Source organism: Pipistrellus kuhlii, unplaced genomic scaffold, assembly GCF_014108245.1.
Source record: "Pipistrellus kuhlii isolate mPipKuh1 unplaced genomic scaffold, mPipKuh1.p scaffold_m20_p_64, whole genome shotgun sequence".
Classification (NCBI taxonomy): Eukaryota; Metazoa; Chordata; class Mammalia; order Chiroptera; family Vespertilionidae; genus Pipistrellus; species Pipistrellus kuhlii.
Window position 1 is genome coordinate 63,989 of NW_023425567.1, and position 20,711 is coordinate 84,699.

General features: G+C 64.5%; 1 protein-coding gene across 4 annotated transcripts in view; it reads right to left on the reverse strand.

Moving 5' to 3' along the window:
- TBC1D22A (TBC1 domain family member 22A) overlaps positions 1–20,711 on the reverse strand; it is a 67,255-nt gene that overhangs the window by 33,811 nt on the left and 12,733 nt on the right. For 3 of the 4 annotated variants that reach the window (XM_036420215.2, XM_036420217.2, XM_036420214.2), the window contains exons 2-4: positions 19,394–19,450; positions 18,511–18,890; positions 15,185–15,361 (exon numbers count right to left, since the gene is read on the reverse strand). In XM_036420215.2, the coding sequence (XP_036276108.1) occupies positions 15,185–15,361; positions 18,511–18,890; positions 19,394–19,450 (614 nt within the window). The remainder of the gene's footprint in view (positions 1–15,184; positions 15,362–18,510; positions 18,891–19,393; positions 19,451–20,711) is intronic. The other variant, XM_036420216.2, reaches the window with a different exon arrangement.

Genomic DNA, 20,711 nt, shown 5'->3' on the forward strand with positions numbered 1-20,711 from the left:
AGCCCCCGGGGAACAGCCAGGCCCACAGCTCCCCCCTCTTCTCCCCCCCTCCCCAAGCACGGCCAGCCCCAGAGGCCCCCCCCCCTGCCTGGGGCACGGCCAGCCCCACAGCCCACCCCCCAGGGCACAGCCAGCCCCACAGCCCCCCCCCTCCGGCCTGGGGCACGGCCAGCCCCACAGCCCACCCCCCGGGCACGGCCAGCCCCACAGCCCCACCCCCGGCACGGCCAGCCCCACAGCCCACCCCCCGGGCATGGCCAGCCCCACAGCCCCCCCCCCCTCCCGGCCTGGGGCACGGCTAGCCCCACAGCCCCCCCCCTCCCGGCCTGGGGCACGGCCAGCCCACAGCCCCCCCACTCCCGCCTGGGCACGGCCAGCCCCACAGCCCACTCCCCAGGCACAGCCAGCCCCACAGCCCCCCACTCCCGGCCTGGGGCACGGCCAGGCCCACAGCCCCCCCCCCCCCCCCCCCCCCAGGCATGGCCAGGCCCATGCTCGGACTGTGTGTCTAGATTCCTCAGAGCTCCGCCTCTGCTTTCTCTGTCCTCAGCCTCTCCGTGAGGCCTGGTATTGGGCTCTGTTGCCTGAATGACGGCGGGGAGGAGGCCTGGCCCCCCTTCCTCTGAAGGGCCTGGGGGCTGCGTCTCCCCGGCTTTAACCGTTCAGCGCGCACAGGTGACGCCATCTGACCTGACGCTGGACCCCGTAAGGTGCTGACGCTCTGACCTTCCACACTGACAGCGGGTGGTAAGCTTTGTTTCCCGTGTCCCTTCCCCCGCAGGCCCCATCTCCTGGAGTGTGTCCGTTCCCTGTGTTCGCGATCCTTTGGCGCAGACTGTAACATCCCTGTTAGCTCTCACATCTGTGGACCTGTGCTGCCGACTCCTCACCCACGCCTGACCCTGGCCGTTTGCCTTTTTGTCGTTGTTGTTAATAAGGCTAACTACAGGTTTTTACTGATCTCTCAGAAGCTACTTGAGACTTGGCTGAGTCGCCTTCACCCTCCACTTTCCAGTTCAGATTCACGTCCATCCACTCCCTCCCCTCTTTCTTGTGGTTTGCTGAGTTCCTCCTCTTCTCCTGCTTCTCGCGGTGGTGGCTCTGATGATGGACCCGAAGCCTCGATCCTCTTCCCATACGCACTTCCCTCCACGCGTGTTCCAGGTGCAGCAGACACATTCTGACATGTGCGGTCATCACTCAACTCACATGTTCTCAGCTGTTCCCTGTGGTTCTGTGAACCGTGCCTCATTACGGAAGCGTGTTGACAAGGTCCAGATGCCGGAGGGTTTCCTGGGATCTCACCGTCGGCCTGAGCTCTGACGGAAGGAAGCCGTTGGGGAGATGACCCGGCCCTCGGTGCCGTGGCGCCCTGTCTGCCCGTAGACGGACGGCATCCCCCAGCGGCGGGTGCCTCCTCGCTCGGGAGTCCCAGGGCGGGCAGGGCCGCTCGCCTCTCTCCTCTTGCCGATTTTCCAGTGCACGTTTGTCACTCAGGAGGCAGTTCCGTGTCGGCCTCTGATGGGGAATGTGTCCATCCCTCCCGCTCCCGTCGATGCTGGCTTCACACACTGTGCACCTGGATTATTAGTGCACGCACATTCGGAGAGATGTTATCTGCTTAATGAGGGAGCCTTTTATCACCATGAAGCATCCCTCGGTTCCAATAAAACCTTTGTCTTCATGTTTACCTTCCCTGACATTAGAAGCAATGAGCTTTCCGGTGATGGATGTTTGCTCGACCTTTCCCGGCCTTTGTTATGGCGCCGCGTCAGCCCCGGCCCACCGTCCTCCCAGAGCGCGAGCAGAAGCGGGAGGAAGGCGGATGGGCTGGCGATAAACGAGGACGACACGTCTCTACAACTGGGTTTGCGACCTGAAAAGTAACGTTTGAACTGTTTTTGTGAAAACAATGCCAAGACCACAACGCCTGTGCTCTGCGCTGTGACGGCTGCCAGCACAATCCCGCCGGGAGCGGGCCCGGCAGGCACACGTGGCTCAGGGGCGGAGGGCGGCACACGGCACAGGAGCAGGTGCCACGGGGTCCGAGGCCCAGCGCGGCCGACCACAGTGTACGTGCGTGGACAGGCCCATCTCTCAGAGCTCGTCCCCCCTCCAACGTGGATCATGGAAGGGCCGCCTGGCTCAGTCAGAGTCCCCGGGGCCGCAGGCAGCACACGGCGTCTGTGAGCTGCGTGTTCGATGCGGAGCAAGAACGGACGGTCACGCTCACGGACGAACTGCTCATCCCGCTCTCAGAACCGAATGGCGAAGCGGAGGGGACCGTCCGTCCTAACGGGATGCAAATGACCCCGCCTGAGATGGATCCGGAAATGCGGACCTTTCTTCTGAAATGCCAGGAATAATGAAACGTCGATCCATAATTAGAGTTTTTTTCCTAACCCTCCAGTCTTTTAACTCGTTTCCATTCTGATCTCCTGTAACTGTTACAGCAACAGCACCTGGGAGAGTGAGCCGCACTCACCGCGCTGACCGCGAACCCACAGGAAAGCTGAGCAGCGGGAGGAGGGCGTCAGCATGAGCACAGGTCTCCCTCCCCAGGGCAGGAAGTCTGATAGCACCCATCCCGCCACCGCACCCACTGAGCACCCTCTGCACAGCCTGCCCTGGGCCCACCACTCAGACGCCCGACTCTGTGAGTCCATGCGCACCTTGTTCGTCCGGTGAACGCGGGTCTGTGCTGCCCACGCCGGGCGCCGAGCTGCCCTTGGAGGCCCCAGGCCCCCCCTTCCGGGACTCACCCAGCAGGAGGCGGCACTCAGGGGCCACTCACCCAGCAGGAGGCGGCACTCAGGGCTGCCGTCTGCGAGCTGCGGAGGTTGAGGAGCACAGGGAACTGAAGGGGGCTCAGGAGGGAGGTGGGAAGGGCTGGAAGGGAGGAGGGGTGGGCGCGGGGGAAGGGCTGGCTCTGGCTCTGGCTCTGGCCTGAGTGTGACCACCCATCCGTCCAGCCCGGCAGCTGGCTTCTCGGGCTCCGGGAGGACGGGCCAGCAGGCCCCGAGCGCCCACCACCGCCCTGGGTTGGGCTCTAAGCGATGCCCTGAGCTGCTGGAACTCTGAGCGAAGCTGCCCCGCACTGGGTGCTGAAGGCTCTTCCCGCACAACAGGGCACGCTGCAGGGGCATCCGACTCCGCAGGACGGACAGGCCTGCTCCCGCCAGCCAGCCTTCCCGCCAGCAGCCTTCCCGCCAGCCGGCCTGCCCGCCAGCCAGCCTGCCCGCCAGCCAGCCCCGTCAGAACATGCCACGCCTGACTGTTTAGTCCGGGCACTGACCTCTTCGCCCTGAGATGGTCAAATAAGGAAACGAAGCCAACACAGCAGAGCCGTCTGGTGTGGATGAATCAAAATTATGCTATTTGGTCTGTCAGGTCTGTTTCGAGGGCCCCGGAAACTCAGTAAGGAGCTGGGTGCCGGCAGTGATGGAGGGCAAAGATGGCTGCTCAGCGGGAAGAGGGAGCCGGGAGGGGGTGAGGGGAGCATGTGTTCCCCTGCAGCGGGGGCCTTGGGGTACCCTCAGCCCGGGGGGGCTTGTGTCTGTGGCCGGAGGGTGGACGAGTCAGTAGGAGCCCGTGACGAAGGCCCTGAGGGCCGAGCCTGACTGCCTGGAAGCCGCCGGCACCAATCAGGCGGGTGAGAGCCAGCCCATGCGTTAGCGCACCAGGGAGGCGGGACTAGTCAGAGCCACTTCACGGACGGGCAGAGGACAGAGGCTGGCCTGGGCAGGCCCGTCAAGCGGGCAAGCAGGGGGAGCGGGGTGATGACCTCAGCAATGACCAGGCAGACACGGCGCTGCAGACCAGACAGAGCCACGCTGGGCAGAGCCAGGCGGAGGCTGTGCAAGCGGAGGGCGGCTGATCAGGGGAGGAGGAGGTGATGAGGGACCGGAGCCGTATTTGTGGCGCCACGGCGCCAGGCCCAGGCTGTGCCAGATTTATCTCCAGGGGAGTTTCCCGCCCGAGGGGCAGTCCTCACCCCTTTCCCGACGAGGATGAGCCGGCGCCGGCTCTGACGAAGCCCGGGCTCTCCCTCCCGCTCGGTCCAGGTGCAGGTCCAGGGACCGCAGCGGCACCTCCAGACTCAGGGCCGCCAGGTCCTCCACTGGCACCGAGGGCAGCGGGACGCGGAGGGCGCTGCCTGGTCAGCGCTGGCAACAGCGGCTGCGCCCCCAGCGCCTCTGAATCCGTCCCCAGCCCTCCCCAAGGCGTCTTCCCACCTGCAGAGGAGCGCGCAGTTCTAGCCCGCGCACCGAGTTCCCTTTATCCCTTCCCGAGAGAACTCTGCACACACATGCGTGTTAAATCCCCACGCACACGCTCACACACGCTCACACAGTCACACTGCCATCAGCCCTAATCCCGACACATCAAGCCAACAACACTGCCACTGGGCAAGGCTCAACAGTGCACGCCACAGGCAGCCACAGGGCCCGCACCCACTGCCGCGCGGGCACGAGGCCGGCCCCTCCGACAGCCCGCGCAGGCCGGAGGAGGCCGGGTCTCCCGGCGGCGTCTGGGCCGTCCGGCCCAGGGCCGGTGACCTGAGCGAGCGGTTCGCTAAGGAAGATGGCAGCTCCTTCGCTGAGGAAGGTGGCAGCGGAGCCACGCCCCGGGTCCCACAGGCGGAAACAGGCCCGGCCCCCACGTCGCCTCGGAATTCCGAGGAGCACTGATGCACAGACGCGGAGGAGAGCTGGGGTTGGCAAAGGTCTTGAGGCTGTGGCCCGGGAGCGGCCGCAGAGCAGTGGCAGTGCCAACTGGAGACCACCTGCCACGTGGACGAGCCCCTGGGTGGCAGAGCCAGACAGAAATCTGTGTCCCGAGAGAGGACGGTCCCTTGTTGGGCCGCTGCCCGGAGTGTCCCCCAGTAAAGGAAAGCTGTCGGAGCTCAGAAGTACACGAGGAGGCCTGCAGCCTGGAAGGGGCGGCGAGGCCCCAGTGCTGGGCGGAACACAGGAAACACAGGAAGTCCCGCAGCCCGTCCTCCGAGGAGCACGTCGGCATGTGGTCAGGACGGACAGGATTTATGACGATTTGCAACAAGCAGGTCGCACACGGCACCAGCACAGACGTCATCCGAGGCGGGGCGAGCAGCCTATGGGGGTCCGGTCTGGGCGCTGACACCCTGTCCGTGGTCTGAGCACCCAGCACCCCGCATCGGAGCCCTGAGGAGCAGCGCTGGCACGCACACGCGGCCTGCACTCCGCTCCCTGCGGCCAGGCTCAGGCTGTGTGGGCGCAGCCCCTCCTGCAGCCCCTCCCCCTCTCCGGCCCCAGGAGAGCCGCCGTCCACCAGGGACTCACACGGCGGGCAGAGCGGCTGAGAGCACTCCAAACCAGAGAGCACTCCTGGCCTCCGCTGGGTGGCTCGGGGGCGGGAACACAAACGAAGCGCTCACAGCCGCTCTGAAAAGCAAACACTCCTACCCTCAAGTTCACTCTCCCACTCGTTCCCGCTCCTCCTTCCAAGAGCAACTGTCGCCAGAAGAATGTCCAGGCAGGACAGCGGGCAGGGCCCGCCCGGCTCACGGCACAGCCTCCGTCCGCTCACTGCGTTCATTTCCATCCTGTGTTTAGTTTTACCCGCGGACGTGTTTTTACTGGTTTTAGAGAGGAGGGAGGGAGAGAGGAGAGGGAGGGAAACATGGATAGGTTGTCTCCTGTGTGCACTGACGGGTTCAACCACAACCCAGATAGGTGCCCTGACCGGGAATCGAACCTACAGCCCTTTGGTGTGTGGGACAATGCACCAACCAATGGTGCCGCCTGCCAGGGCACACACACTCTCCCCCTACTTCCCCAGGTGCCACAGCACAGCAGGCCCTTCGCATCCTATGTAATAAAAGGCTAATGTGCAAATAGACCGAATGGCAGAACAACTGGTTGCTATGATGTGTGCTGACCACCAGGGGGCGTGCGTGGAACACAGCGGGCATAGGCAGCAGGCGGCAGAGCACAGAACTGGGCATCGGCCATAGCAGGATGGTGGACTAGGTGAGTGGGGGCACCAGACCAAGGCGAGGTGTCAGGTGCTATCATTGGGCGAGCCTCTGGTGGTTACTGAAAATTCTTTGCTGCCATGTGCCGTGCATGGTCCCACCCAGCACTCACACCTGCTGCTGGCACCAAAGCCGCTGCTTGCACCAGCTGCCGGCATCCAGCGATGGCCCCAATCGCTCAGTGCCATCAGCAGGTGCAAGGGGCAGCTGCTGGCCCAGATCGCCCGAGAGCTTCTCTACCTCCCCCTGCTCCTGAGAGGCGATCGGGGCTGGCAGCCACCGCTTGCACCTGCTGCTGGCACCAGCCCCACTCACACCTGCTACAGGCATCAGCCCCAATCGCTCCGCACCGTCAGTGGATGCCAGCAGGGCCAGCGCCATCAGTGTGAGTGGTGGTGGCAATGGGAGTGGGGCTGCCAGCAGACAGGGGACCAGGGGTTGTGGTGGGAAGGGCCGGGCAGGGGCACAGAGTATGGGCCGAGACCCACCCCTGTGCCCACTGCAGCCTCGCAGCCACAGTTTCTTTCAAGGTGCACAAATTCATGCACTGGGCCCCTAGTATTTTAATGTTTGTATATAAAAGTCCATTTGGAACTGAGATTTTTTCATTCTAAACCCGTGCCCGGGGGACGGTGAGCAGAGCATGGACTCACAGGCCCAAAGCTCTGTCCCAGGTCACAGGCCCGGGATCAACGCCGAGGCATGACAGCGCCTGCTGAGTCCTCCTCCTGAACACCAGCAGCAGCTGCCGCGTGTCCGCCTCCCTGCTCACACACCAGATCACGCCCGTGTGCTGCTGGGCGGTGGACAGAAAGGAGGGGAGCCCTGGGCACACTCTGCCCTCCAGGCTCTGGACCTCACAATGCCCAACGGCAAACAGCGACGCTTGTGCCAGATGCAGGTCGGAGCCTCAGCCCGCTGTATCCCAGCTCTCCCGGCACCAGCCCTCTGGCCTCGGCGACAAGCTGCCCGGTGCCGGGCCAGCTGCCGCCTGCAGCATCACTGCGGCCAGGTGCACGGTCCCCCGGCAACGTCACCACAGCGTTCCCATCCCGAGGGCTGGCCACCCGGCGCACACAGAGGACAGCCGGCCCGGGCTGCAGCGCGGGCACGAGCCTGGCTACCCTCTCCCTGGAGGAGCGGAGGTGTGAGCGGGAGGACTCGGAGGAGCTCCCGTCTCTGTGCATGCATTATTCACTCTGTGACACAAACTGTTATTTCTCCGAGATTACTGTAAATCGCTACATGAAGAGCTGGCTTGCATGAACAATTAAATGATAGATGTGATAAACCAGACTTATAAGCTTTATGTCCTACAACATCAACTCCTCGAGTGATTGAACTCCGCGGAGCCGGGAGCCTTCCCAGGCCGGCGTGGACCTGCAGCTCCCCCCGCAGCCGCGCGCGGGAACGGCGCTGCTGAGGGAGAACGTGCAGGGGAGGCTCATCATTGCTATGGCAACCGCAGCAGCTTGTTTCAGAAATGAATAATAGCTCTGTTAGGTGCTTCATTAAAATTTTTTCAACCACATACTGCCCTTAATCTTCTCAATGGAACAAAAGACGCATTCAGGCCCGCGCAGAAGACGGAGCGTGCCGCCGGCCCCCGCCCAGCGCCGGCATGCCGGCGGAGAGGACGGCACCTCCTCGGTCTGGAGGGGATAACGGTGCTGAGGGAGCTGGGCCTTCTCCGAAGGAATCCCAGCAACCCCTACAGCCCGGCCGTCGCTCCAGCTCTCCTCGCCACGACAACCGCGGGCACGGGAGGCTGCCCGAGGCCGAGGGCAGGAAGGCGGTGCTGCGGCACACTGTGTGCTGCTCTGCAGAGGCCAGAGCCGCAGCGCCGGGAACCGAGATTCAAGACCGGCACACGGCACTTCCTTCACCACCCAGGACCTGGGCCTCCGAGACAGCCGGCCGGCCCCCCAAGCAGGGCTCTCCCTGCAGGAGTCACCTAGGCCACGGCCTGCCACCAACCAGGCCCCAGGCGGAACCACCCGCCCAGCCTCCCCAGGACCCCTCAGCGCCCCGCCGTCTGGCCCCCTCCGCCTGCTGGTCTCCTGGCTCTGCCACGATGATGGAGAGCCAGACAGCATTTTATTGGGGGTTCCTCTAAAAGGCAACCAGAGGTTCCTGCAACACGATTTATAGGTGCATTGTTTCCATTTATTTTAATTTTATTTATAGCCTCTGCCGGAGCCGTGGGCACAGCAGCTATAAATCAGACCCGAACCCGTGCGTGCTCCCCTGCGGAGCCCAGGCCCGGGGCTGCCGGGGGAGCCCAGAAAGGAATCCTCATTGCCGTGCCAATCAGCCCGGGGGAGCGCTCTGAAAAACTGCTTACGGAAAATTTCCTTCTCTCCCGGACGGATCTGGGCGGAGGCCGGGCGCGGCCTCCGTGAGAAGGAGCAGTCACGTGCCCCATGTCCCCGCACTGGGCTCACTACGGCCTCGATGGCTCCACGACCTTGGGGCACATTCTTGACCTCTGTGAGCCTCGGTTCCCTCACTCTTAAACAAATCCGTGGCCAAACCCGGCCGGCGTGGCTCAGTGGTCGGGTATTGACCAATGAACCGGAAGGTCACCGATCAATTCCCAATTGGAGCATCTGGCCGGGTTGCGGGCTCGATCCCCAGTGAGGAGCGCTTAGCGTAACGCACTCCGCAGGCACAGCAGCCCCAGCCCTGAGCCGCGGCGGCCAGCCTCTGCCGACAGCTCTCTGGTGAGCCGACCGCCTCCACACACAGGGGAAGCGGCCACTGGATTATCTGTTCCACTTATTCACTCAGCACCCACCCGCGGGCCGTCCGCCATCAGGGCGGCCTGGACACGCTGCCGGGCCTGCACATGGAGTCAGACGGAGGCCAGCCCGCGCCCGCAGTTGCCCCCCGCGACCAGGAAGAGCTGTCCTGAGGGTGCACCCAGGCACAATCGGGTGGCCCGCCACCCACAGCTCCAGCCCACTCCCCTGCACTCTCCGGGCAAAGCTGCCAGCGGCAGCCCAGGCCGCATGCTCAGAGGTGGGCGCAGGCTCGCACCCGCAGGTCACAGGCCCAATCGCATCTCTCTCTCCCTCTCTCTCTCTTACTCCCCACTCCCATCTCACTCTCTCTAAAAACCAATGGAAAAGCATCCAGGTGAGGATTAACCAAACACAGCCACGGTCAGTCACCGAGGAAAGCCGCGTGGCACTGAGCGGGGAGGGGGCAGCCCTTTAGGACGGAGGCCGAAGCTGCTGGCCACTCGCAGGGCGACGCTGTGCGGCCACACCTGCTTCCGGTGCGGCTCTCCTGGAGGGTGACCCTGAGAGGTGGCGTCGCCGCTCCACGGCTCCCAGAACAGCTCCGCGGCCGCCCACACAGCTCAGCGCTCGCCTGTGCGGCTGCTGGGTGTCACTGCCCAGGCCCGGCTCCCCGCACTTCCCTCGCCCCGCCCCGGTGCTCTGCCTGCCCAGCCCCACACCCATGGACATGACCCCACAAACGACAGCCCTACACAGCACAGGTGGAGCGCACGTCCGCTGCCTGCACAGGGCCTGTCCTGGCAAACGTGCCAAATACCAGGTACACGTTCACCTGCAGCCCTCGCTGCCCGACCTCGGAGGCACCGCCCGAAGTCGCCTCTCCACCCCACCCCACAGACGCTCCTGGCCAGCTCAGCCACAGGCCGGGGCCTCCCCGCGGGGCCTCGGTCACCTCCAGCCTGCGCCAGGCCAGAACAGGCTCGTCGAACCAGGTCACCGTGCACCATCGCTGGGCGTGTGAGGCCAGCTTGCTGCCCTGGTCAGAGTGCTCGGTAGCGAGTCCCGTCCTAGGCCACAGCCAAGGGGCCGGACCCTGACACACTGGCCCCACCACCTGGGGCCCAGCCCAGCCCAGCCCAGCCCCCGGCGGCAGACGGGGGATAAAGCCTCCCTCCTTCCATTTTCTTTTTTTTACCCTCACAGAGGGTCTTTCCCCACTGGTGTTTAGGGAGAGTGGGAGAGAGAGGGAAAGACAGGGAGAAACACACTGACTGGTTCCCTCCTGCATGAGCCCTGATCAGGGCCTGGGCCGGGAAAGCGCCTGCAACCAAGGTACGTGCCCTTGACCGGAATCGAACCCGGGACCCTTTGGTCTGCAGGCTGACGCTCTATCCACTGAGCCAAAAACGCTAGGGCAATGGTCAGCAAACTCATTCGTCCACAGAGCCAAATACCAACAAGATAATGATTGGAATTTCTGTTGAGAGCCAGGTTTTTTAAACTTAAACTCCTTCTAACGCTACTTTTTCAAAATAGACTTGTCCAGGCCGTGGTGTTTTGTGGAAGAGCCACACTCAAGGGGACAGAGAGCCTCATGTGGCTTGAGAGCCGCAGTTTACCGACCACAGGGCTAGGGCCAAGCCTCCCTTCCTTTTAACAATCCTCGTCCCAACAGAACCAAGGAGCCCCAGGGGACCAGCTCCAGGGCGGACAGCGGGCTGAGCAGCAATGAGGAGCGCAGAACGGCACCCAGAGGCTGTCACCGGGCCCACCGCAGAGCGGCACCCAGAGGGCCGTCACCCACACTCCGTGGCTCTCCCACCGACGCCGCACCCAGAGGCCGTCACCCACCCTCCGGGGGCTCTCCCACCGACGCCGCACGCAGAGGCCGTCACCCACCCTCCGGGGGCTCTCCCACCGCAGAGCGGCACCCAGAGGGCCGTCACCCACCCTCCGGGGCTCTCCCACCGACGCCGCACCCAGAGGCCGTCACCCACCCTCCGGGGCTCTCCCACCGACGCCGCACCCAGAGGCCGTCACCCACCCTCCGGGGGCTCTCCCACCGACGCCGCACCCAGAGGGCCGTCACCCACCCTCCGGGGCTCTCCCACCGACGCCGCTGGGCGAGCAGCAGGACACGGTGGAGCCGCACAGGAAGGGGCAGTCACACTGCACTGGATTCTCGGGGCCGACGAGGGGAGCGATGCCGGAGGTGGGGGGCAGGTCCTTTCCCGCAGAAACCACTGAGCTCTCGGGTTAACTATTCCCCGCACACAGGGGGTGCGGGCAGAGGGCCCCGAGAAGCTCCTGCAAACCCTGTGAGGGCGCTGGCTTCATCTTCCCTGACTCCCAATGTCACCTGCTCCCAGGATGCTCTGCTGTTCGTTAAATCCCGACAATAAGCTGGGTCGTGTGAAAACAGCAAACACGTTATTTCTGGAACTCTCCCGTCCCCCAGGCAGCTCGGTGCTGTGGGTGAACAGACACTGGGGTCCAGACGGGGTCAATCCTGGCAGTCGTTTCTGCTCGGGCCGGGCTGGTCCGACGCACGGCCGCCTCCCAGGGCTCGGTGCACAGCCAGGCCCGGGAGTGTGTACCGGCCACCTGCTGACCAGGCAGGGACAGCCCAGGAGCCAGCCACGCATGGCGTCCAGGGGACCGCATGCAGCCGCACGCTCCCCGCTCCCCAAGGCTCGCTCCAATCCTGGCGCCAGGGGAGCTCCGAGCGGCGAAGCTGCCCACAGCACTCACTGCGGGCAAAGGCACGGCCTGAGCACCCGCTGCCCGGGGCTAATGTAACCCTCCATCAACGGCTCATCACAGGGCAGCGGGCGGGCAGCCCGGGTCGCGGAAGGCGGCTCTCGTCACCTGCTATGGGAATAACCCTCCAATTATGTCATTGCTGTCATTCAAAAAGTAGCTGCTTCTGGCGATGCCCTGTCTGACAACCCTTTTGCATGAAGAACATTCTCACTGAGGAATCACCGACATGTGCTTCTATTCGTGTCAGGCACACGACACAGGGTCCGGTACGCGTGTGGCTGAAAAGGCCCCCCCACAGCACAGGAGCAGCCACACCCCACAGCTCCCCTTTCTCTTTGCTGTGACGAGGGCTTTAAGACAGACTCAGTGACCGTCACCCAGGCTGTGTGTGGCACCTGCCGCCCACGCTGCACCCCTCCCCCCCCCCCCCCGGGACGTAGGCACCGTACCTGGGCTGCACCTTTGAGCCCTGCGCCTATCGCACAGCACACCCCTCCGGCGCCCCCTCTCTGCTCTGTCTGCCAGCGGGGTGCTCGCTCCGGGTCTGGGTTTGGCTCTCCATTCCACACGGGAGGGAGAGTCCTCACTATCTTTCTCTGCCTGGAACTTTCTCTTCGCATGAGGCCCTCAAGGTCCATCCTTGTCACAAATGTCCTCGCTTCCTATGGCTGAGTGATGTTCCTGTGTGTGTGTGTACGTGCACGTGTGCATGTGTGTGCATGCACATGTATGTGTATGTGTGCACGTACACGTGTGCCATTTTCTCTCTCTGCTCACCCTCTGACGGGCGCTGGGCTGTTGCCATGTCCTGCCGACTGCAAACAACCCTTTGATGGACTTGGGGTGCTGCCATTTTCTCCACATAAACGCCAAGAAGCAGAGCTGCTAATTCGCGTGCAGCTCGTTTGCATTAAGGACACTTAGGGCGGCTCTCACGCTGTGAATGTACTCAGTACTAACACTGCTGCACCGTGCACTTCAAAACGCTTAGTTAACGCTACATGAGGTTCACCTCAACTTCACACCTGTTTACTTGAGAAGGTGGCGACTCTCCTGCCATGTGCACACGTGCCCGGTGCACGCGTGGGTGAAAGGGCTGCGCCTGAGCGTGTCACCTGCCCCTGCGCTCCAGCGGGTGCACCACAGGGAGGGACGTCTCACAGGGGCAGGGGCACACGCAGGCGCCGGAGCCACCTGCACACACCGGCACTTCGGGAGGGGAAGGGGGCGCTGCTGGAGGTGTCGGTGTCCCACATGGGCCTCCGCAGCCATGTGAGTGTGTAAACGTTGCAGAGTGCTGCCTTCTCAAATGGAAACAGCCGAGTAGACAGAGTAAGAATGAGTATTACCAGCCCCCAAACTGGCAGTGCCGACTTGTGTACGCACCCCCCTCCATCCCTGCCCAGGGCACAGGGCACCTGCTCTCTGTGTGGTTTATGTTACTTTCTTTTTTCCTTGTTAGTTCTTTCTTTCTCCAGAAGATGTGTTTCTCTTGATTTTGAAAAGAGTGGAAGAGAGAGGGAAAGACAGAGAGAAGCACGGATGTGAGAGAGACACACCATTTGCTGCCTCTTGCGCGCGCCCGACCAGAGCCGGGGCCGGGGAGGAGCCTGCACCAGGTACTGCCCTTGACTGGGATCGAGCCCGGACCCCTCGGTCCGCAGGCCGACGCTCTGCCCACTGAGCCACAGTGGCGAGGGCTGTGCTACACTTTCTGAGTGCTGTGAAGGAAGTGTAGGTTTTGATTAAGCATATAAATTAAATGTTGACTTAGACAGAAATACAATTTTAACAACCATTTTAAGTAAAGATCATTTTGAAAACATTAAGCAGCCATTAAAAGTGATGGTTATGAAGACTAGCAACAAGGGGAAGTCTTACGACATAATATTAACTGGAAAAAACGGTAACAAATCACCTCTACGTTCTCGCCGCCTCTCGAGAGAAGGGGTCTGTAGAGAAGGACAGTGATGGCCACGCAGAGCTGCGGTGGCCGGCCCTGTGGCACCGCCAGGCCATCTCCTCAGCTTCCAGCACGCCAGCACCATCCCCCCCACTGCACCCGTGTGGAGACGGGACCAGAGGATGGGAAAACCAGACAGAGCCCCAGGCCCCTCGGGTAGTAAATGGCGAAGCGTGCCAAGGCCTGCTGTGCCCCTAAGTCCACTCTGTGGCCACACTGTGAACAGCGGAGGGAGCACCCACCCCCACACCCATGTCAGGCCGAGACCACTCCACAAGCCGGGCGCTGCTCCGGGGTCACGGAGGCGAGAGCCGTGACGGCAGACGCCACGCCCAGCCCCAACTCCAGACCAGAAGAGAGGAAAGGCCATCACGGGACAATGGCCCAGGGACATGGCCGTGGACAGACGACAGTGCCTATCCATGCTGAGTGACGGACTGACGTCGCTGAAAAGACACACAGTGACGTTCTCAGAGGCGAGGGCTCACGATCCACTGACCCACTGGGTCACGGAAACCTGTGCACACAGCACAGAGGCCACGGGTGCGCCTGGCACAGCACTGTTCTGCAACGCATCTGTAAGCGTGACCTGGGCCCCTGAAGGTCATGTGACGCACGCACGCATGCCGCCTCTGCAGGAAGATGCTGGCACCAGCACGGGGGGGGCCGGGACAGGAGGACCCAGGCCACCTACAGTCCGCACTGCACCCGTGTCCCACGTGTGCATGTGCCAAAGCCGAGGAGAGGCAAGCCCACGAGAATGGCACCGGGCAGCAGCGTCTCACACCACAAGCCTCCGGCCCCGCGGCTGCCTCGTCTTCGGCCAGGCTCCAGCCTCCGAGCCCCCAGCAGCTCCTTGCTGTCTATCCACGGGCCTCACGCGCCACCTGGTGGCCGCACAGGGCACTGCCGGCCTTGGGGCTCTGAGCCCCACTCCGGCCTCTGCCCGCCAGGAGACCTGGTGCCCATCCTGAACGCTCCAGCCCCGCAGAACAGCAAGACAAGGCGACCAGGACACTGCCGCCCCAGCCTGGGGAGGGCGTGACCCGAGGGGATTCCAGAAGACAAAAGCGAGCAGAGCCTCAGAGCGTCCACACGGCGCCACGACCCACAAGCACACACTGCTGGCCGCACTGTCCTCCCTGACCATACCGCCCCTGCTGGCCACACCGCCCCTGCTGGCCACACTGCCCCTGCGGCCGCTGCTGGCCACACCACCCCTACTGACCGCACCACCCCTGCTGGCCGCACCACCCCTACTGACCACACTGCCCCTGCTGGCCACACCACCCCTACTGACCGCACCACCCCTGCTGGCCGCACCACCCCTACTGACCACACTACCCCTGCTGGCTGCACCATCCCTGCTGGCCGCTGCTGGCCTTGGCCCCCTGCAGGGCCATAGCCATCACACTCCGCCCCCACGGGGAGGCCAAGCAGAGAGGCGCAGATGCGATGGTCAAGACGCCAGTGGCCGCGCCCAGGCAGTGACCAGCCAGGTCCAGTGCTCAGCAGGCAGAGCTAACCAGTGGCTCTCTGAGGCCAAGGGAGGGCGCCGGGACTTAAGGAAAAGAACAGGAAGTCCGTGATGGAAGCACATGGCTACTACGAGCAACGAGGGGAGCGACGGGGAAGCAAGAGCAGCACGTGCCGCGGACAGACCGGCTCCCGGGAACCGCCTCCCTCAGAACCACTCACCCAGGTCCGTGTTGGGGCCGGCCAGGAGCTGCTTGAACTTGTCCAGCCGGAAGGCCTCCCTCTCGCTCAGCGCCGAGCTGCTGAGGGTCCCGGGGTCGGGAGGGCCGCCCAGGGCTGCGCTGGCCGCGTGCGGGAGCGACTGGGACCTGTGCAGAGGGGCAGGGCCGCTGGCGCACTCTGCGGGAGAGAAGAGGGTGAGGGTGGGAGGGCGGCCACGAGCCACCTTCCCGTGAACGCTGCGGGTCCGTGTCCCTCCCACAGCGCCGCGGGGGCAGACCTGGTCTCCGAGCAGCACTGACCTCGCTATCCTCTGTGAGGTCACCTCGCTCTGCTGGCCCGGTGTCACCCCCAGTGACAGACACGCCCCAGAGCAGCAGGAAAGACAACCAGAACACTCCGACCTTGGGCCTGACCGCGGCCAGAACGCCCCCATCGGGCTGCGGGGTGGCGCAGCCGGAGGATCTGTGAGCGCGGCTGGGAGGAGGGGCCTGAGCCGGAGGAAAGCCCGTCACCCATGAAGGGGCCGCAGCACGGGGAGCACTGAGGACAGCGGGCAAGGCTAGGGCGCCCCGGCGACCAGGACGCTGTGTGAGCAGCACCACTGCGCAGGCTCCTGCCCCGCCTGCCTCCCAGGTCTCCGCCACCAGGAGCAGAGCCCACGGCTGCAGGCGGAGGGCGTGAGCACTGCGTGCCCCCTCCCCGGGGCGGAGCCTGTGCCTACGGAGACACCCCGCAGGGGTGAGGAGAGAGCATGCCGCCTCAGCAGCCAGAACCAGCGACAGCCAAAGGGAAGAGCCACCGAGACCCACAGGGACCAGCAGCAAGAGGCCGGCAGGCTCTGAGCCCGCAGCTGTCCCATCCTCCAGCAGAAAGTGAGCGTGAGTGAAAGCAGTGCCTGGAAACGGGCGAGGACCCCGGGAGGTGCTGATGCCTGTGAGTGGTAGCTGCCACCAGGCCGGGAGGCGGGGGAGGCGGCACCCACAGCTCCTGGGCCCGGAGTGAGCTCATCACAGAAGGGGAGGGGAAGGCTTCGCACAGGAGCCCTCGGGCACGGACGGCATCTGCGGCCTCGGGCAGAGTCTGGCCCAGATAAGCTTCCAGAAAAGCCTGCGAAGTGGGCAGAGCAGGGAGCACCCCCACTGCCTGGGGAGCGAAGTGGACAGAGCAGGGAGACCCCCACTCCCGAGCCAAGTGGACAGAGCAGGGAGACCCCCACTCCTGAGCCAAGTGGACAGAGCAGGGACAACCCCACTCCTGAGCCAAGTGGACAGAGCAGGGAGCACCCCCACTGCCTGGGGAGCGCGGGCAGGACCGGGCGGCCTCAGGCTCTCGCCCCAGAACCCACTCCTCAGCCGCCTCTCAGGAGCCACAGGACAGCGTCAGCAGGAGGCTCAGGCCGCAGGGTGGCGGCGAAGGTGCTGGCCGGCACCTGCACTCGGAGACGAGCCAGGGCTGCGGAGGGGGGGGACCGCGCCCTCAGGGCAGAGTGCGTCTCAGGCCCCCCTCTAGACCAGGCAGGTGGGGCGTGGAAGGCACGGTGACTGACGCCAGAGGAAACAGGAAGACAGCACCAGGTCTTCCTGCCACGGAGCGTGGGAAACAGCACGTCCCCCGAGGGTCCCTGAGGGCGGGTCTAACCGCCACCTGCGGGCAGCCACGCAGGCCCCGGGCGCAGCTCCGCCACGGTCAGCGACGGGGACAGCGGTCACCGGCCGTGCCCACTGAGCCCTCCCAGCCAGGATGCACTTTGCCATGAGCCCAAAGGCTCCCTAAACAAGCAAGTGCACCTGACCCAGGCACGGGCCTCCGCAGACAGACCGTCATCGGGAAAGGCAGGGCAGCAGGCAGGGAGGGGCGCGGGCGAGGAGGCAGCTACGAGCCCAGGCAGCACCACGTGAGCCCCAGGAGGCCGTCCGCCCAGGCTGAGGGCCCCGTGGGCACTGCAGAGGGGACCGCTGCTCCCCATGGCCGCACCCATGACAGACAGGCACCCGACATACATGCTGGGGGGCATGTCCCAAAGCAGGAGAGGCAGTGCTGACTGGACAGCCTTGGGAAGTGGAACACCCCAGGACATGAATTACAAAACGCCATCATGTGAGCAACCAAATGAAATGGAAATCACAGCCCTGGCTGTGTGGCTCAGTGGATAGAGCGTCGGTCTGCGGACTGAAAGGTCCCAGGTTCGATTCCGGTTAAGGGCATGTACCTTGGTTGCGGACACATCCCCAGTAGGGGGTGTGCAAGAGGCAGTTGGTTGATGTTTTTCTCTCACCGATGTTTCTAGCTCTCTATCCCTCTCCTTTCCTCTCTGTAAAAAATCAATAAAGTATATTTAAAAAATTCACTTTCATAAAAAAATAAATAAAAAAAAACATTTTAAAAATTAAAAAGAAGTCACAGCTCCTCATTTGAGCAGAGGCCTGGCTTGGACGTCCCTGTGCAGGGACGAGGGTGGAGCACAGGGGGATGGGGTGGGGGAGGGGGCAGGACACAGTGGGAGGCCGTGGTCACCAGGCCCTGAGGACAGCACTAGGGAAGGACAGCGGATGCCAACAGAAACGGACCGGAACAAGGCCCGTCTTCTGGAACTTGCAGACGAAGCTGCAGACCAACATGAGCCTCCTCCGGGGGAGGAGGCTGGCCTGCTGGTGGGACTCCCCGCCAGAAGGCTCACCCTGGAGCCCCAGGCGTCCCCCGCCCGGAGCCTTCACCCATGCCCCCGCTTCCACGACATCATGCCAGGCTCCCACGCCGGGTGCTGCTGGATCCTGTCCGCCACCGTGTCCCATCTGTCTCACGGAAATGAGAACACGGAGTGCCAGCTGGCACACATGGGCAGCCTCCCCGTGCCAGCACCGGGTCCCCGAGAACCAGGCCTGCCGTGTTCTCCTCCGTGCCGCCGCTGAAGACACGCTGGGGGCCTGGCACCAGCAGGGCCGTCCCCAGAGGACCAGGAGCGCCGGCGGCAGACCAGGCTGGCACGCCTCTCGCCCTGCTGCGCACCTGCAGGGGGAGCTCCCCGGGGGCGGCCCATCCTTGGCACGAGGGACATGGCACAGCACCCCTGCCCTGCGCCCACTACGTGCAGCGGCAACACCCGGCCCCAATGTGAAAACCAGAAATGTCTAGACCCGGCCCGTAACCCCGGGCCAGAACTGCTTTCAGGGGAGGCCAGAGAGGTTGAGAGCCGGCACAGAGCTGACCTGCTTCTGCCGGGGAGCCTGCTGGCCCGGATGACGCCCTTCAGGCCTCAGGGCAGGGCTCCTGCTGCCAAGGGAAGGACCCTCCCTGCTGGATGCACCCCAGCTTGAGCCCCAGCCCACCTGCAGGCCCGGGCGTGTGGCTCTCGCTGACGGACTTCACCAGCCGCAGGTCCCCACTGGCGACCGGAGACGGCTCTGTCGCAGGCGTGGGCTCCGGCCCGGGGCTCAGGGGCTCCTGCAGCTGGTGCTGCTCCCGCCCAGGCCCCGGGGGCTCCTGCAGCTGGTGCTGCTCCCGCCGCTGGCTGTGGTCGCGCAGGACGCGGTGGGCCGTCTCCATGACCACCTCCGAGTTCAGGCTCTCGGCCGCCATGGCCAGGAGCTCGTCATCGTCCTCACCCGCATCCCAGGCGTCGCTGGTGTTGCTCTCAAACTCCTGGAAGGTGCTGCCTCGCTTGGCCTTCACGGGCGTGGTGGGCACCTTGGGCGCGGCCTTGAGCAAGCTGCAAGGCAAGGCAGTCACTGGCCCGGAGCCCGGTGAGCACGCTCCGCTGTCCCTCCGGGAGCTGGCGGAGGGGAGCAGCCCAGAGCCAGCCGGGGGGTCAGGCAGGGGGACACGGTCTGAGAACAGGCCCGAGCCTCATGGGCAGGGCCCACCTTCTCTCCGCCCAGCGTCCCTGCCCCCTCCCGAGGCTGCATGATGCCCACAGTATGACCACTGGGCCACACGTTCCTCTCGCCCACCTGTGGCCAGGAATGAACACCCAGAACGGAGGGATCCCTGGGCAGCCGGGCGGGGTGTGTGGAAAGCGAGGACACCACCACCCACAGGCCGAGGAGCCAGCTCCATGTCCCCACTTCGGGCTCCACATCTCCCCGCCCGCCCCCAGGAGTGTATAACGCGTGTTTGCTGGCGGAAGACCACGCCTCCCCCCAGGACCTCCAGGGAGCGGGAGGGCCACCCAGCCCAGGACCCCCAGCCCCCGGGAGAGCGGGCGTCACTTACGTGCCATGTAACAGCGGGTCAAAAGGGGGGTGCTGGGCGCCGTACACGTGCTGGATGCTGGTCCAAAAGGAAGGAAAGCACGTTAGCTCCTGTCGCTCCCTGGACACGGCGGCCGCGGGACCAAGGCCAGCCCTGGGCACCCGCCAGGCAAGAACTCCGGCCACCCTCCGGCCCATCCAGGCCCAGCCCACAGCCGAGCGGGCGTCCAGCCCTCCCACGAAGGCCGCAGCCCCAGCTGTGTCCACACAGCCTCGGGCTCCGCCAAGGGGACAGCCTCGGGCTCCGCCACGGGGACAGGGCTGGGGCATGGCCACGGGGACGGCCTCGGGCTCCGCCACGGGGACAGGGCTCGGGCACGGCCACGGGGACAGCCTCGGGCTCCGCCACGGGGACAGGGCTGGCCACGGGGACGGCCTCGGGCTCCGCCACAGGGACAGGGCTGCTGGAGCCGAGGGCAGTCCCAGCAGCCTCTGCACACGGCCTCGTGTCACAGGCAGGACCTGACAGACCATGAAGTGGCACCAGGAAACGCCCAGCGGGCACCAGCTGTCTAAAGCCGATGCTCGAGCACAGAAGAGGCACACACCACATTCAAAGACTCAGCGGTTTATTTAACAGCCTGACGCTCACTGGGAAAACTTAGAATAAGATGCAACAGCATGACCCGCGCAGCAACCAGGTGGTCAGCTGTGCAGCCCCGCCTCCTGGGCACGGCCAGCCAGGGAGTGGAGCAGACGAAGCTGCAGACCAACATGAGAGGCGTGCTGGCCTGCGGTACGCCTCCTCCACCAGGCGTGAGGGAGGCCGGCCTGCCTGATCCTGCGGGCCTCCCTCCTAACAGAGGAGCCGGCGGGCGCGCACCCTGAGCCCGGCTCTCCCTCCTCCCGCTCCGCACACCGTCGTGAGGCCTGGGACCCAGGCGCCCAGACACCCCGAGAGACACACGGAGTAATGCCCCACACGGGCGGCGGGCAGGAGGGCGGGTGCCTGCCGGCTGGCGGGGAGCGCCGGCCTGCGTGAGGCCGGCAGGCAGGCGTGCTCCTGCCGTGGGGCACGGGGGAGAGACCGAGGACGTGCTGACGCGGCGGGGCTGGGAGGACAGACGCAGAGCAAGCTGTCAGGCACCAGACGGATGTTTTCATTTGTCGGAACAGAATGAGATCCCCTCTTACTTAGCAACAGCGCACGCCTAGCTCCCACATCGTGCTGTCCTCCGCTTCCTTAAACGCACTGACCTACTTTGCACGGCTGCTCGGCGGCTGTAAACACTGGGCAGCACGCGTCCACGTGAAAGCACAGTCCCGAGCAGGGCATGCAG